Source organism: Piliocolobus tephrosceles, chromosome 10 (assembly GCF_002776525.5).
Source record: "Piliocolobus tephrosceles isolate RC106 chromosome 10, ASM277652v3, whole genome shotgun sequence".
NCBI lineage: Eukaryota > Metazoa > Chordata > Mammalia > Primates > Cercopithecidae > Piliocolobus > Piliocolobus tephrosceles.
The window spans coordinates 65,531,594-65,545,879 of NC_045443.1; the positions used below are offsets into that span (position 1 = coordinate 65,531,594).

Below are 14,286 nucleotides of genomic sequence, written 5' to 3' on the forward strand. Positions count from 1 at the left end.
TTCTTTTCTTAGCTACGTGTCTGCTGTTTATCTTTTCAAAAAAAAAACAATTTTTTATTTTATTGCACTTTCCTATTGTTTTTGTAGGCTCAATTTCATTTGTTTCAGCTCTGACATTTATTAGTTATTTCCTTCTACTAAATTTGGTTTGTTCTTACTTTCCCAGTTCCTTGAGATACATTATTGGGTTGTTTATTTGAAGTCTTTCTACTTTTTTGAGGTAGGCATTTACTGCTATAAACTTCCCTCTTAGGACTGCTTTTGCTATATCCCATAGATTTTGGTATATTGTGTTTCCACTTTTATTTATTTTAAGACATTTTTAAATTTCCATCTTTATTTATTTACTAACTCATTGATTGTTCAGGAGCATACTAACCCATTGTTTAATTTCCATGTGTTTTTGTAGTTTCCAAGATTCCTCCTGTTGTTTATTTCTAGTTTTATTCCACTGTGGTCAGAAAATATGCTTGATATAATTATGACTTTTTGAATGTGCTGACACTTGTTTGATAGCCTTAAATATGGTCTTTCTGGATAATGTTTCATGAAAATAATGTGTATTCTGTAGCAGTTGGGTGAATTATTCTGTGAATGTCACACAGGCCCATTTGCTCTAATGTGTAGTTTAACTTCAATGTTTCTTAATTTATTTTCTGCCTAAATGATCTGTCCATTACTAAGACTGGAGTGTTGAAGTCCTCTGCTATTATTGTATTTCAGTCTAGCTCTCCTTTTAGATCTATTAATGCTTGCTTTATATACTTGGGTGCTCTTATGTTGCATGCATAGATATTTATAATTGTTATATCCTCTAGCTGAATTGACCTCTTTATCACTATATAGTGACTTTCTTTGCCTCTTTTTAGAGACTTTGGCTTGTAGTCTATCTGCTAAAAGGATAACCAGTCCTGCTCTTTTTTGGTTTTATTTGCTTGGAATATCTTTTATCCGCTCCTTAATTTTCAGTCTATGTGAGCCTGTATAGGTGAAGCAAGTTTCCTGTAGGCGGTATATTGTTTGGTCTTGTTTCTTTATCCATTCAGCCACTCTGTCATTTAATTAGAAAATTTAGTCCACTTACATTCAATGTTATCAATGATAGGTAAAAACTTACTACTGACATTCTGTTACTTGTTTTCTGGTTGTTGTTGTTGTTGTTGTTTTGTTTTTAACTCCTCTTTTCTGTCTTCTTCTGTGATTTTTTTCTTTGGCAGTATGTTTTATTTCGTTGCTTTTAATTTTTAGTGCATTTATTATAGTTTTTGTTTTGTGGTTACCAGGAGGCTTACAAAAACCCTCTTATAAATATAACAAGTTATTTCAAACAGATGACAACTTATCTTTGATCAAAATAAAAAGGGACTAGAAACAAAGGAAAAACTTTTAAAAGCTACACTTTAACTACATCCTCAACACACACACATTTTGGCTTTGTGTTGAGGCAGGTGTAGGTATTCTACCAAGGAACTCAAGATGGTGGGGAAGCTGACTGTCCACCTCAATCCCAGGTTTTCCAATGTAGTAATAGTGAGTTGGGAGAAAATTTTCCCTATGCTTGGTGCCTGGCAAATGGCGGGAAGGGCATTATGGATGTAAAATTCCAATTCTGTTACTATCTGCCCAAAATGTTTTCACTTCTCTGAGGCCTTAGGAACTGTCTTATCCTCATATATTACTGTTCTGGGATATTGCTGATGATAATCACAGTGTTGTGTATTTGGTTTTGGTTTTCAGGAGGCAGAAGAAGGGACAGTGAAGCCAGCTTGCTTTTCCTCTGTCATTTTTCATGCCTCACAATTTTGACCGAGAAATTATGTATCATTAACCAAGATATGAGTTTGTCAGCAAAACAATTCAATAACATAATTAGAAAATACCTTTACCAAAATTAAAAATTAAAACCAATTACTCATAATTCATCTTTTTTTTTTTTTTTTTTTTTTTTTTGAGACAGAATCTCTCTCCGTTGCTGAGGCTGGAGAGCAGTGGTGCAATGTTGACGCACTGCAATCTCAGCCTCCTGGGTTCAAGCAATTCTTATGCCTCAGTCTCCTGAGTAGCTGGGATTATAGGCATACACCACATCTAGGTAATTTTTTTATTTTTATTTTTATTTTTATTTTTAGTAGAGAGAGAGTTTCACTACGTTGGCCAAGCTGGTCTCAAACTTCTGGCCTCAAGTGATCTGCCCACCTCGGCCTCCCAAAGCTCTGGGATTACAGGCATTAGCCACCATGCCCAGACTATTCATCTTTAAATTAAACTACTACTGACCAAGCGTGGTGGCTCACGTCTGTAATCCCAGCACTTTGGGAGGCCAAGGTGGACAGATCACAAGGTCAGAAGATCGAGATCATCCTGGCCAACATGGTGAAACTCCATCTCTACTAAAATACAGAAAATTAGCCAGGCGTGGTGACCTACACCTGCAGTCCCAACTGCGCAGGAGGCTGAGGCAGAATCGCTTGCACCCAGGAGATGGAGGTTGCAGTGAGCCAAGATCGCGCCACTGCTCTCCAGCCCTGATAACAGAGCAAGACTCCGTCTCAGAAAATAAATAAATAAGCTACTAATATAAATTATACAAATTATACAATATAATACTAATATTAAGCACTAAAATGTATTTGATTACTTAAGAGAACCACCCCTTTGTAAATTGTTGAGAAAATGTAATTGGACAAAAATTAATGTTCTGTGCATGAAAAGCAATGAGGGAAGCACTAACAATTTTGCAGAACTACTACATGCTACGTACTTAATTCTCCCAGCAACCTTAAGATGAGACTACTGTTATTGAAGACATAGGTTTTAGACTTTGCAGTTGATGAAAGAATAAGACAGGATTGGTCTCACTCTTGTTTTATCAGTTCAACCAACTGCAATTTTTACAATTTTAAATTGTAAAATTTAAAATTGAATGAATGATGAATGATTGGTAATATTTTATACGTTGATAAGCTAGTTGCAATTGATGATACAAGTTACTTATTAAACAGCCTACAAAAAATAAAAACACAATATTCTGTTTGCCAATTCTTGCCAGACTTTAAAATTAATTACATGCAACCAACATCAAGAAATGTGTCTCTTTAAGTACCAATTACTGTTCAGGCTCTCAAAATGTCAATTAAAGTAGATGATGAAATCTTAAAAACTAACAGAAATTATTTTCATTTCCATATTGATCACTAGCAATTAGGTAAATTATTTTATGAATCCAACGAGGTGACTGCTAAATTCTCTTTCAAGTCTGAGAGAATTTGATTTCTATAAGAATTTCTAAAATGTCTTCTTACATATACAATTTTCCAAATATTATGACTAGAAAAGAGTATAAACATAAAGAAGTTTACATTACACATAACTTATTTTTTAAACAATTGTACCATCTGAATTACCCAAATCAAACTAATTGGAAAATATATTTTATTAGGTGCTGCAAAATGCTTAGAATGTTACCAGAAACAATGAGAGGATGTCCAAATACAGTGGTACTGGGAATTCCAGTCCTTGGAGTCTATCATGATAATTTGCCATGGTGTTTTATTTTAAGAGTAGCTCAAGAAAACAGACTTGCAAGGAAGCCCAAAAGGCAGGCACCTTAGAGAAATCAGATCAAGTTTCAGAAAAATAAGAAATAATTTCAGTTCATGAGTTAATAATGAAACAGAGAAAATGACAACAAAATTAATAATTCATTGGTCATTATGGGAGAAAATCAGAAAACCAACCCCTTAGATCGAAAGCTAGTAAATAAAGAAAGATAATTAAGTATTTACCCTGGCTTTCTTATGTGGCAAGTTCCTCCGAACATCCAAATAGGAGTAGATTCTATTTATTGAATTATCCCAGCTTATGAGTAAAGAAGATAAAATAGAATTTAAAATTACTATTTTGTAGTGTCTTACGAATTGATGGATCTAGACAATAATTGTTGGTGGCTGTTATTATCATAAAAATAAAGATAATATATCATGTGCCCCAATGAAAGTAGACAATGCTACCTATAAAGTGTTCTAGCTAAAACATCAAGCTAAATCTGATCAAGTCTCTCTGTATAATTGTTAATTTATGGTAAGTAAAGAGGAGAATATATTAAATGACACTATGAAAATGCAGTCAGAAAATACAGACCATGAGAAACTCTGTAAGACAAACAGCCGAATGTCCTGAACAAATAAATTTCAACAAGGAGGAAGAGGAGAAGGAAAAGAAAAAAAAGAAAGCAAAATCATAGGAAATACAGTAGAGTTTACAGAAATGTGTTGCTTCAATGAGGGGCAAAATTGGTACTAGACTAAACAGTACTTTGGTCCTGCCTAACAAAGTTTAAAAAACAAGATCTGAAAAGATAAAACTGTTTGCAAGTAATTTAGCTGTGTCCCAGAAGAAAACTCAAGAATATGTACAGGAATATAAAAATGTCTAGGATCCAACAGGGTAAAATTCATAATATTTGACATTTTATCAAAATTACCAGCCGTGCGAAGATGCTGTAAAATATGACCCATAACGGAGGAAAAATCAGTGGACACAAATGTTACAATTAATCGATAGGGATATTTTAAAAGTTGCTATAACTCTATTCCATATGTTCTAGAAGTTAGAGAAAGACTGATCATGTTAAATAGAGCAATGGAAAATACTAAAAAGACTCAATTCAAACTTCTAGAGATAAAAACTACAAAGTATGAGGTGACAAATATTCTGAATGGGACTAACAGATAGGCACTACAAAAGAAATGATTAGTGATCTTGAAGATGTAGCAATAGAAACTATTCACAGCCGGGCGCGGTGGCTTAAGCCTGTAATCCCAGCACTTTGGGAGGCTGAGACGGGCGGATCGCGAGGTCAGGAGATCGAGACCAGCCTGGCTAACACGGTGAAACCCCGTCTCTACTAAAAAAATACAAAAAACTAGCCGGGCGAGGTGGCGGGCGCCTGTAGTCCCAGCTACTCGGGAGGCTGCGGCAGGAGAATGGCGTAAACCCGGGAGGCGGAGCTTTCAGTGAGCTGAGATCCGGCCACTGCACTCCAGCCTGGGCCACAGAGTGAGACTCCATCTCAAAAAAAAAAAAAAAAAAAAAAAAAGAAACTATTCACAATGAAACACAGAAAAACACTGGGAAAAAACAACCCACAGAATCAGTGAGCTGTGGCACAACTACAAATGGGCTAATATATGTGTAATTGCATTCCAAAAGGAGAAGAGACAGAAGGAGACACAGAAAAAAATTTTTGAATAAATAATAGCTGAACAATTTCAAATTTGATGAAAACAATATACTCACAAACACAAGATTCCCAATCAACTCCAAGCACAAGAAACATGAAGAAAACTGCACCAATTCACATCATAATCAAATTGCTTAAAACAAGTAATAATGAGAAAAATAAAAAGCATGAATATGTTATGAGTAAAAGGATGGAAAAAGACATAGCACACCAACATTAATCAAAAGAAAACTGGAGTGATTCTATCAGCATCAAAAAAGAAGTGGGTTTCGGGACAAAGAATATTATTAGGGACAATAAGGGTAATTTTATAATGATAAATGTGTCATTTCATCAAGAGAATATAACAATCATAAACATTTGTGTACCTAATAACAGAACTTCAAAATATAAGAAGTAAAATCTGATAGAACTTCAAGAAGAAACAGAAGTTCACGATTAATGCTGGAGATACCAATAATTGATAAAATAAGTAGAAAAAAGTTAATAAAGAGAGAGAAAAAGTAAAAAGCTGTCACAACTAAATCTAATCGAAATGTATAAAATACTCAGCCCAACAATGGCAGAATACATATTCTTTTCAAATATACATAGATTATTTACCAAAATAGACCAAATTCTGGGTTATGAAACATGGATCAGCAAATATAAAGGGAATCAAGTCATACAAAGTATGGTCTCTGGCCAAAATGATATCAAATTAGAAATCAAAATTAGAAAAGTATCTAGAAAAATTCCCACATACAGAAACTAAGTAACACTCTTCAAAGTAACCCATATATAAAAGAAAAAATCAAAAGGGAAATTAGCAAGTAATTTAAAGCACATAAACATGAAAGCACAACATAGCAAGGATTGTGAAATGTAACTAAAGAAGTACTTAGAGGGAAATTTATAGGTCTGAACTCCTATAATAAAAAGTTAGAAAATCACAAATTAATAATCTCAGCTTCCACCTAAAGAAAAAAAAAATTTCAAGTTAATGACCCAAGTTTCTATCTTAAGAAACTAGAAGCAGCAGACTAAATATAAATTTAATAGAAGAAAATGAATAATAACGTTCAGAATAAAAATCGCGGAAATAAAAAACAGAAAAGTAATAAAGAAAAATCAATGAAACTAAAAACTGGTTCTTTGAGAAATCAATAAAATTGATGAATTTTTTGCCAGACTCGTGCGAAAGAAAAAATAAAGACAAAAATTACCAATATCAGGAATAAGGGAAGTGACATCATCCTATACTATGCAGATATTAAAAGCATATTAAGGAAATATCATGAAAAATTATCTGGCTATAAATTTTGCAAATTTGATGAGATGAACAAAATCATTGAAAGACAGAAACTACCAAGGTTCATTCAAGAAGAAATAGATAATCTGAATAAATAACCTTGCATCTACTAAAAAATAGAATATGTAGTTTAAAATCTTCCCACAAAGAAAACTCTAAGAAAAAATGGCTTCACTGGTAAATCTTGCCAAACATTTAAGAAAAAAAAATAAGTCTATACTGACACTTTCCGAAAATTGAAAAGGTGAACACTTTTCCACTTTATAAGCCAGGGTTATGCTAGTATCAAAGTGACATAGATATTACAAGAAAACTGTAGACTAACATCTCACATACATAGATGCAAAATTTTTAAACGAAGTTTTAGCAAATTAAATCTAGTGATATATGAAAGAAATAATACATTATTGCCAAGTAGAGTGCATCCCAGAAAGGCAAGGTTGGTTTAACTTTGAAAATCAATGTAATTCATAGTTTCAATTATCCAAAAAACACAATCCTGTCAATAGATGTGTTAAAAAGGCAGTGACCTAAATGTGATATTTAAAATTAGGAAACTTCTGAATAAAAACAAGTAAAATTTCTTGATGACCTTTGTGTTAAATAAAGATTTCTTCAATATGACACCAAAACATGGTCCATTAAAGAAAAAACTATTATATTGTACTTCATAAAATGTAAAATGTCTTCAAAAGACACTAAGATAATGAGAAGGTGTCGCAGATATCTGATAAAATATTTACCAATTATATGTCTGATAAAGGACTTGTATCAAGAATATATTGTAAGACACACTCACATACTCAAAACTCAATAATAAGAAATGAATCAATCCAATTTTAAAAAGGAGGGTACACTATTTGAACAGGCATTTTATCAAAGAAGCTATTTTGTGGTAAATAATCACAAGATGCTCAACATCATTAATTATTGTGGAAATGCAGATTGAAAACACAGTGCCATGACACTACTCTTCAACTAGACTGGCTAACATTTTAAATACTGATCTTATCAAGTGAGAGAAAAAAAAAATGAGCACTTTGAACTCTCATACGTTACTGCTAGAAATGTAGAATGATAAAAACCACTGTGGGAAACAGTTTGGCAGTTTCTTACAAAGTTAAACATATACCTAATATATGATCAGAACTTTCCACTCCTAGGTATTTATCCAAGAGAAATGAAAATATTTCTCCAGAGACTTATGCATGAATATTCATAGCAGCTGGGAGAGGAGGAAGCAAATGCCCACCAATAGGTGAATAAAGAAATTGTGGCGTATCATTACAATGGGAGGCTACTTGACAACTAAACAGAAATACATTATGGATACTTGCAAAAATACCAATAAATCTCAAAATAATTATGGGTGACTAGCTAGGTAAAAGAAGCCAGGCCAGATCAAAGAAAAAAAAAAAGAGTATACACATATAATAATACAATTTACCTTAAAGTGATGGATATGTTTCTTATCTTAGTTGTGGTGTTGGTTTCACAAGTGTGTACATATGTTAAAGCCTTCAAATTTTACACTTTAAATATGCTCAGTTAATTGTACATCATTTAGAAGACTGGACATAGTGGCTCACACCTGTAATCCCGCCACTTTGAGAGACCAAGGCAGATGTATCACTTGAGGTCAGGAGTTCGAGACCAACCTCACCAACATAGTAAAACCCCATCTCTACTAAAAATACAAAAATTAACCAGGTGTGGTGGTACCCGCCTGTAGTCCCAGCTACTCGGAAGGCTGAGGCACGAGAACCATTTGAACCCGGGAGGTGGAGGTCACAGTGAGCCAAAGTGGTGCCACTGCACTCCAGCCTGGGTGACTGAGTAAGACTCTGTCTCAAAAAAAAAAAAAAAATATATATATATATATATATATGTATATATATGTCAATTATACCTCAATATATCTATAAATAGATACATCAATACATTTTAAACATACACAAAATATATACAAAGAGCTACATGCTACTGTTGTAATTACACTTTTGCATGGGACTCCTCAAACTTTTAGCAGGTCTATTAACCCTCCTGCAAGCTTTCTACTGTGTTCTCAGTGAATGGCACCAGCACGCACACAGCCAGCCCCCAGGTAGAAATCTTGGACTCATCTTGGGCTCTCCTGTCTCCCTCAGGCTCTCCTCACTCTTGCCTATGACACTGGTGTGCCACCACTTCGGCACTGCAATGTGGAACGAGTCTGGACCCTTGATTCATAAGTGGAGAAATGCGTCACCATCTAAAAAATCCAGACTTTTAAGTAGGTGAGAAAAAGTTTTAAAATATAAAGCCACCAAAATTGGGGGAGTACTTCTTACAGTTAGCAGTTAGCCTCCCTCTAACACCAAAATTGGTACATATATTCAAATGTGTTCTGGACTATGGAGAATTTTGTTTGTTTGTTTGTTTTTGTTTGTTTTTTGAGACAGAGTCTTGCTCCGTCATCCAGGTTGGAGTGCAGTGGTGCAATCTTGGCTCATTGCAACCTCCACCTCCTGGGTTCAAGAGACTCTCCCATCTCAGCCTCCCGAGTAGCTGGGACTACAGGCATGCGCCACTGTGCCCGGCTAATTTTTGTATTTTTTGTTGAGATGGGGTTTTGCCATGTTGGTCAGGTTGGTCTCGAACTCCTGACCTCAGGTGATGCACCCATCTCGGCCTCCCTAAGTGCTGGGATTATAGGCGTAAGCTACCATACCCGGCCAAATTCTTATATATTCTCCCCTGTATTACAAATATATTAATGTTAAATATAGTCATAAGAATTCTGCATGCTCAAAAACATTCCGATCTTATGATTTTTATGTCCTCAAGTCTCCCCTCTCCCTGCTACTTGATCTTTATTTCCAAAAGTAGGAATTAGAAACAGAGACAAACACAACAGTCCTTAGCACGAAAGCTTCTTTCTCATGAAGACAAAACAAAGCCAGTCAACTAAAACTAAATAAATAAAAGAAAAAACTAATTCAACAACTTGGTCATTGACAAATTCATCATTTGGCAATTGTTCTGGAGCAGGCACATGGACTGTCTTTAAAGTATATTAAAGGAAAGGAGGAATAAGGTGGGAGAAAAAAGAAAGGAATGAAGGAAGGAAAGGAAGGAAAGCACGTTGTCTCAGCCATTTGATGAATATCCATCAAGTGCAAATCCATACCCTCAAAATGTGGCAATTACTTATTTCATTGCCTTTATCAAATGGTAATGAGTGACACAATGTTGCCTATGAACAGGAATAAAAAAGAATAAATGGAAAGGAGGTGGATAGGACCAGTTGCTCACCATAAGCATTTCATTTTTATATCTGAATTTTGAACTATCTAAAACCTAGAAATGTTCAATAGTGGGCTGGTGATATGAATGTCAAAAGAGTCGTACTGTTATCCATAGCTAGTAATCATAAAGTTCCATGTAAATGAACTGCAAGTGAAATAGACATTGATCATCTCTAGCTGACATGTGATCCAGTATCTAGTTCCAGGTTATACTAGAGTTCATCTTTAAGTTTTTCTTTCTGGTGATACAAAACAACACTCGCCAATGATAACTCAAATATAATTCAGGTTATATTCCAAGGTAATGAGATTTGGTAATATAGTACATAAGTATTCCATCATTGGAATTGCAATATTTCCCCAACCCAAATACTCCTATTAAGCCAACCAGGGAAGGCTACTGTAATTTTTAAAGGAATAATTTAGTACTTTGCTCTTGATATGTGAAAACTTTCACCTAATTCAGCATGTAATCAACAAATCCAACAAGAGTCATATCCTATTTGGTAAAATATCATTATCTGAAAAAAAGTTACCATCACAAATTAAAATGTCCTTGCAACTTTAGCAGAGTGTGCATCTTTTAATAACTCTGGTATCCATTAAAAATTGTCAACAGAAGTAAAACATGTACACAGATAAGAGCATTTAAAAATCGCATGCACAAGCTAACAATTTATAAAGAGCTGTGGTAATCCTTACTATTACCTTTAATGTATTAAGATACAAAATACATAATTATTGGATTCTTCAAATGATTTAAAGCAATTGATATCATATGTTTTGCTTTTTTAATATTATTTCCAAGGTTTGGTGGGTAGGGGGAACTTTCAGAAGAACACAAACCAATGTTTTATCGTTGGCATAATTTCAAATATTAAGTGCACACATTAAGCAAGTAGGCTGTGTGCTAAAATTCTGTGTAAATCATCTGTTCGGAACACAGACAGCATTTAACTCTGGAGCAGCACTACCATTGCATCTTTCACTGCTCAATCAACCCCTCAAAATCCTATTTAGCCTGTAGCATCATACGAACCTAAGTATTATCCCAGAGTACCACGTGCAGGAAACAGAATGGGCCATTTCCTCTTGTCTCCTGATCATGGAGGAAGCCTTGGATCAGTTTTAAAACATGTCGAGGTTCTGCAGAAATCTTTCTAAAGCTCGGAGCCTGCAGAACCAAAGGCCCCCTCTCACAGGCCCCCCTTTCAAGAAGGGACTTGACCACTTGTGACTTGACCACTACTGCTCTGAATCCCCTGAGCTTTGTTTTACTTATTTTCCCCACAACAACCTCAATAGTACGGACGGCAGGGGAAATACAGCAAGTATAACTAGTTTCAATAGGTTGACCGTTTATACACTGATTACATTTAGTGTCCATTTTTATTAAGAAAATATCATATTTAAATTAATGTTGTTTACTTCATGTTTTATAACTTCTGTCTGCTAAACCCTCTCCCAACCACTAATTCAGAACTTCATCCAGTAGATACTCAGTTAATTTGTATTACACAGACAGATATTTCTGTTGCCAGAAATATAAAATTATGTTTGGCTGAAAGATGAGACTCCAGGCCAGTTACCTTTTTCCCTAAATCAATGTCTGCAGAGTCTTTCTAACGTTCAGGCCAATCCTGCCGCTTTATGTTTCACAGGGGAGCTTGCTTTACCCCAGGGCATAAACTTCACAGCTTGTAAGACGAATTAACTGATGCTTACACTGATGGTCTTGAGGTGTGAGGGGGAAAGAAAGCAAGCGCGGAGTTTCGTGTAGCCTAGCGAGATTGATGAGATGATGTGTTCGTATTTGGCCACAGGAGGGAGCCAGACCCTTTGGTAAGCAGCAACACCCAACCAGAGCGACGCCACACTGTCCCACCCACTTTAGGAAAAACTTCCCCAGAAACACACCAAGAAAAACCAGAGCTCCTGGACATATCTAGGTTTCCTAAGCTTTTCATCTGCAGTATTGTTCGTTTTAGGTTATAACTGTCGCTATGTGTTCTCCAGCTATTTGGGCCAACAAAACCAACTTAGTAGTGAAAACTTGACGTGGATTTAGGGGTTCTGGGGAACCAGACACTCTGTACTGTATCAGGCAAGGATTTGACAATGCAACTTAAATTTAAGAGACTATGTATAGTTACTTATGTGCTTTCTTCATAAGGTAATCTTACAGGTTAAGCACAGAACAAAATTTCAGGCAAGGGAACTGGTCCAGAGAATTCTTCCTGTGTTTTGCAAAGAGGTATCAGTTTGTAATTTTTTATCATTGCTGTAATTTTAATAAAATATGAGAGTTTATGAAAAACCATGCAATCCAAACCTGAGTAAGGATATAACAAACACAAACTAGCCAAAGAAATAGAAAACTTAAATTTGTTGATTTTCGTTTGTTTGCTTGTTTTTTAACCTAGCTGATCAACTCACACTCATAAAATGCCTCATGTACTCTGGGCTGAAATGTGGGTTACTGAGCACTTTAACTGACCACAAGAAAAAGACATCTTAACTCTTCAAAAATAAACACCCCCCTCTAATTGCCCAAGTCTCAGTGACCATGATGCCCAGGACAGAGAGCTCCTTTCCAACTGGCTTCCCAAGGATTGCAATAAGGCTCCCCACCCCACCTTTGTACCATCTGCAAGCTACAGCTGCAGGAGGCTGGAGAAACCATACTTGGACCCCAACTAAGGGCACAGAAAAGCTTCAATATTCCCCACAGAGGCAACTCAACTAACATTACACAGATTCTGGCTCAGTGTTTTTGTTTTGTTTTGTTTTCTGCACTGGTCTTTATTACTGTGGAAGTTTTCATAGAAATGTTATCACGTTTACCTTCTTATTTAATTCTCCACTGCTTGCTATGACAGTGACCATACTGAGGCATCGAATGATTTAGGTACCAAAGAAGGAGTGTCTATCCCTTTTTAAGTTTTTACTGAGATTATACCTTAAAAGGGGCACAACTATTTTTTAAAGAAGATAATAAAAAGGGCATCAGAAAGTTCTCTTTATTATGGGAAAGAAGGAAGGAGAGAGAGAGAAAGAAAAGGAAGGAAAGAAGGAAGGAAACAGAGAGGGAGGGAGAGAGGGGGGAGGAAGACAAAGGGGAGGGGAAGGGAGGGAGAGAAGAAGAAAAAAAGGAAGGAAAGAGGGAAGGAGGGAAGGAAGGGAGAGAGGGAGGAAAAGAGAGACTTAGAATAGTGTTTGGCACAAAGTTGGTACTCAAGAAATATTAAATGGATGAATGAATTACTTGGGAATCACATAATGGGAGAATGATTTTAAAGTATTTATTTGAAAACCATTTCATGTTACTTTAGCTCTCTTCAGTGTGTTTTATCAGCCATTCTTTAAGAAATAATAAATAGCAGCATACTGAGTAATCTACAGTTATTTGATGCTATTTCCCTGGTGATGACCTCTCCATTTGGACTACAAGCCAACAATTACAAAGCTCGTTCTACTCATCCTTTGGTGTGTAGACAGATTCTTACATGCTGACTTCTAAATAGGTTTCTAGGATCAAATGCACAGTATTTATTGTGTATACTTACACAGTGGCTCAGTTTCTGCCTAAGGCTATGAAAGTCCTCCACAAAGCGTATTTTCTTGCAACCTTGGAACTGCAATTGACCAAAAACGTCTTCCATGAAGAAGGACAGAAGCTGTTCTTGAAATCGGCAATTTTTCTAAAAATAAGATACAAGAAATTGCGTATGGTAAATTATGAATCTTTTTTTAATGTCCCCCTGATCACTACTTAATTACTCTCTGAAAAAAATTTAAATGCAGGGGGAAATAAACATCAAATAAGTGGAAATGTAAAAAAGACTTTCTGACTTACCATAAATTGCTTTTTTGTTTTCTTTTTTAATAGTCGTATGTTTTTTATGCGGTCTTCCTACAATAAAACAAAGAGAAATAAGTTGTATCCAAGATCGTAAATGTCCTTGAGGTCATCTTTTTAAGCAGAGCCTAATACTTACTGGAATCGTTGCTTTGAGCCATGCTGCTTTGATATAGAGAGCGTCAACAGCTTGGGACAGTGTTCCCCTTGGGTAACAAGTTTTGGTGAAGGAAGATTGCCTGTGCTTGGCAATGGCAAGAGACAGAGTGACTAACAGCAACCAACACCTCAAAATGCAATTCGCCAGCATTTCCCTTCACCCCACTCGGCGTGTGTCACTCACAGCAGCCCAAGAGATACTAGTGCTGGTTAGATGAGAGGATAACCTACTTAATGTAGCCCTCAAAGCCACCAGTCCAATGAGGTGCTGTGAAAGATAATTTACAGTTTATATAGAGGAAGATCACTTTGGTTGTTCTAATTTTTTTTTAAGAGGTTGCTTCATAATCAAAAAACGCTGATCACACCATCAACTGACATTATTTAAAAGCTCAGCCTTACTGGTAAGACTGGGTTCTCATTTCCAAAAAACTTGAGAACTTCAGTT

At 35.6% G+C, this 14,286-nt stretch overlaps 1 protein-coding gene across 1 annotated transcript in view; it reads right to left on the bottom strand.

Moving 5' to 3' along the window:
• IL26 (interleukin 26) overlaps nt 1-14,041 on the bottom strand; it is a 28,617-nt gene extending 14,576 nt beyond the window's left edge. Inside the window, exons 1-3 of the mRNA XM_023195329.3 lie at nt 13,819-14,041; nt 13,677-13,733; nt 13,387-13,521 (exon numbers count right to left, since the gene is read on the bottom strand). Coding sequence (XP_023051097.1) covers nt 13,387-13,521; nt 13,677-13,733; nt 13,819-13,989 — 363 coding nt within the window. The 5' untranslated portion in view covers nt 13,990-14,041. The remainder of the gene's footprint in view (nt 1-13,386; nt 13,522-13,676; nt 13,734-13,818) is intronic.
• Nucleotides 14,042-14,286: the final 245 nt, after the last annotated feature.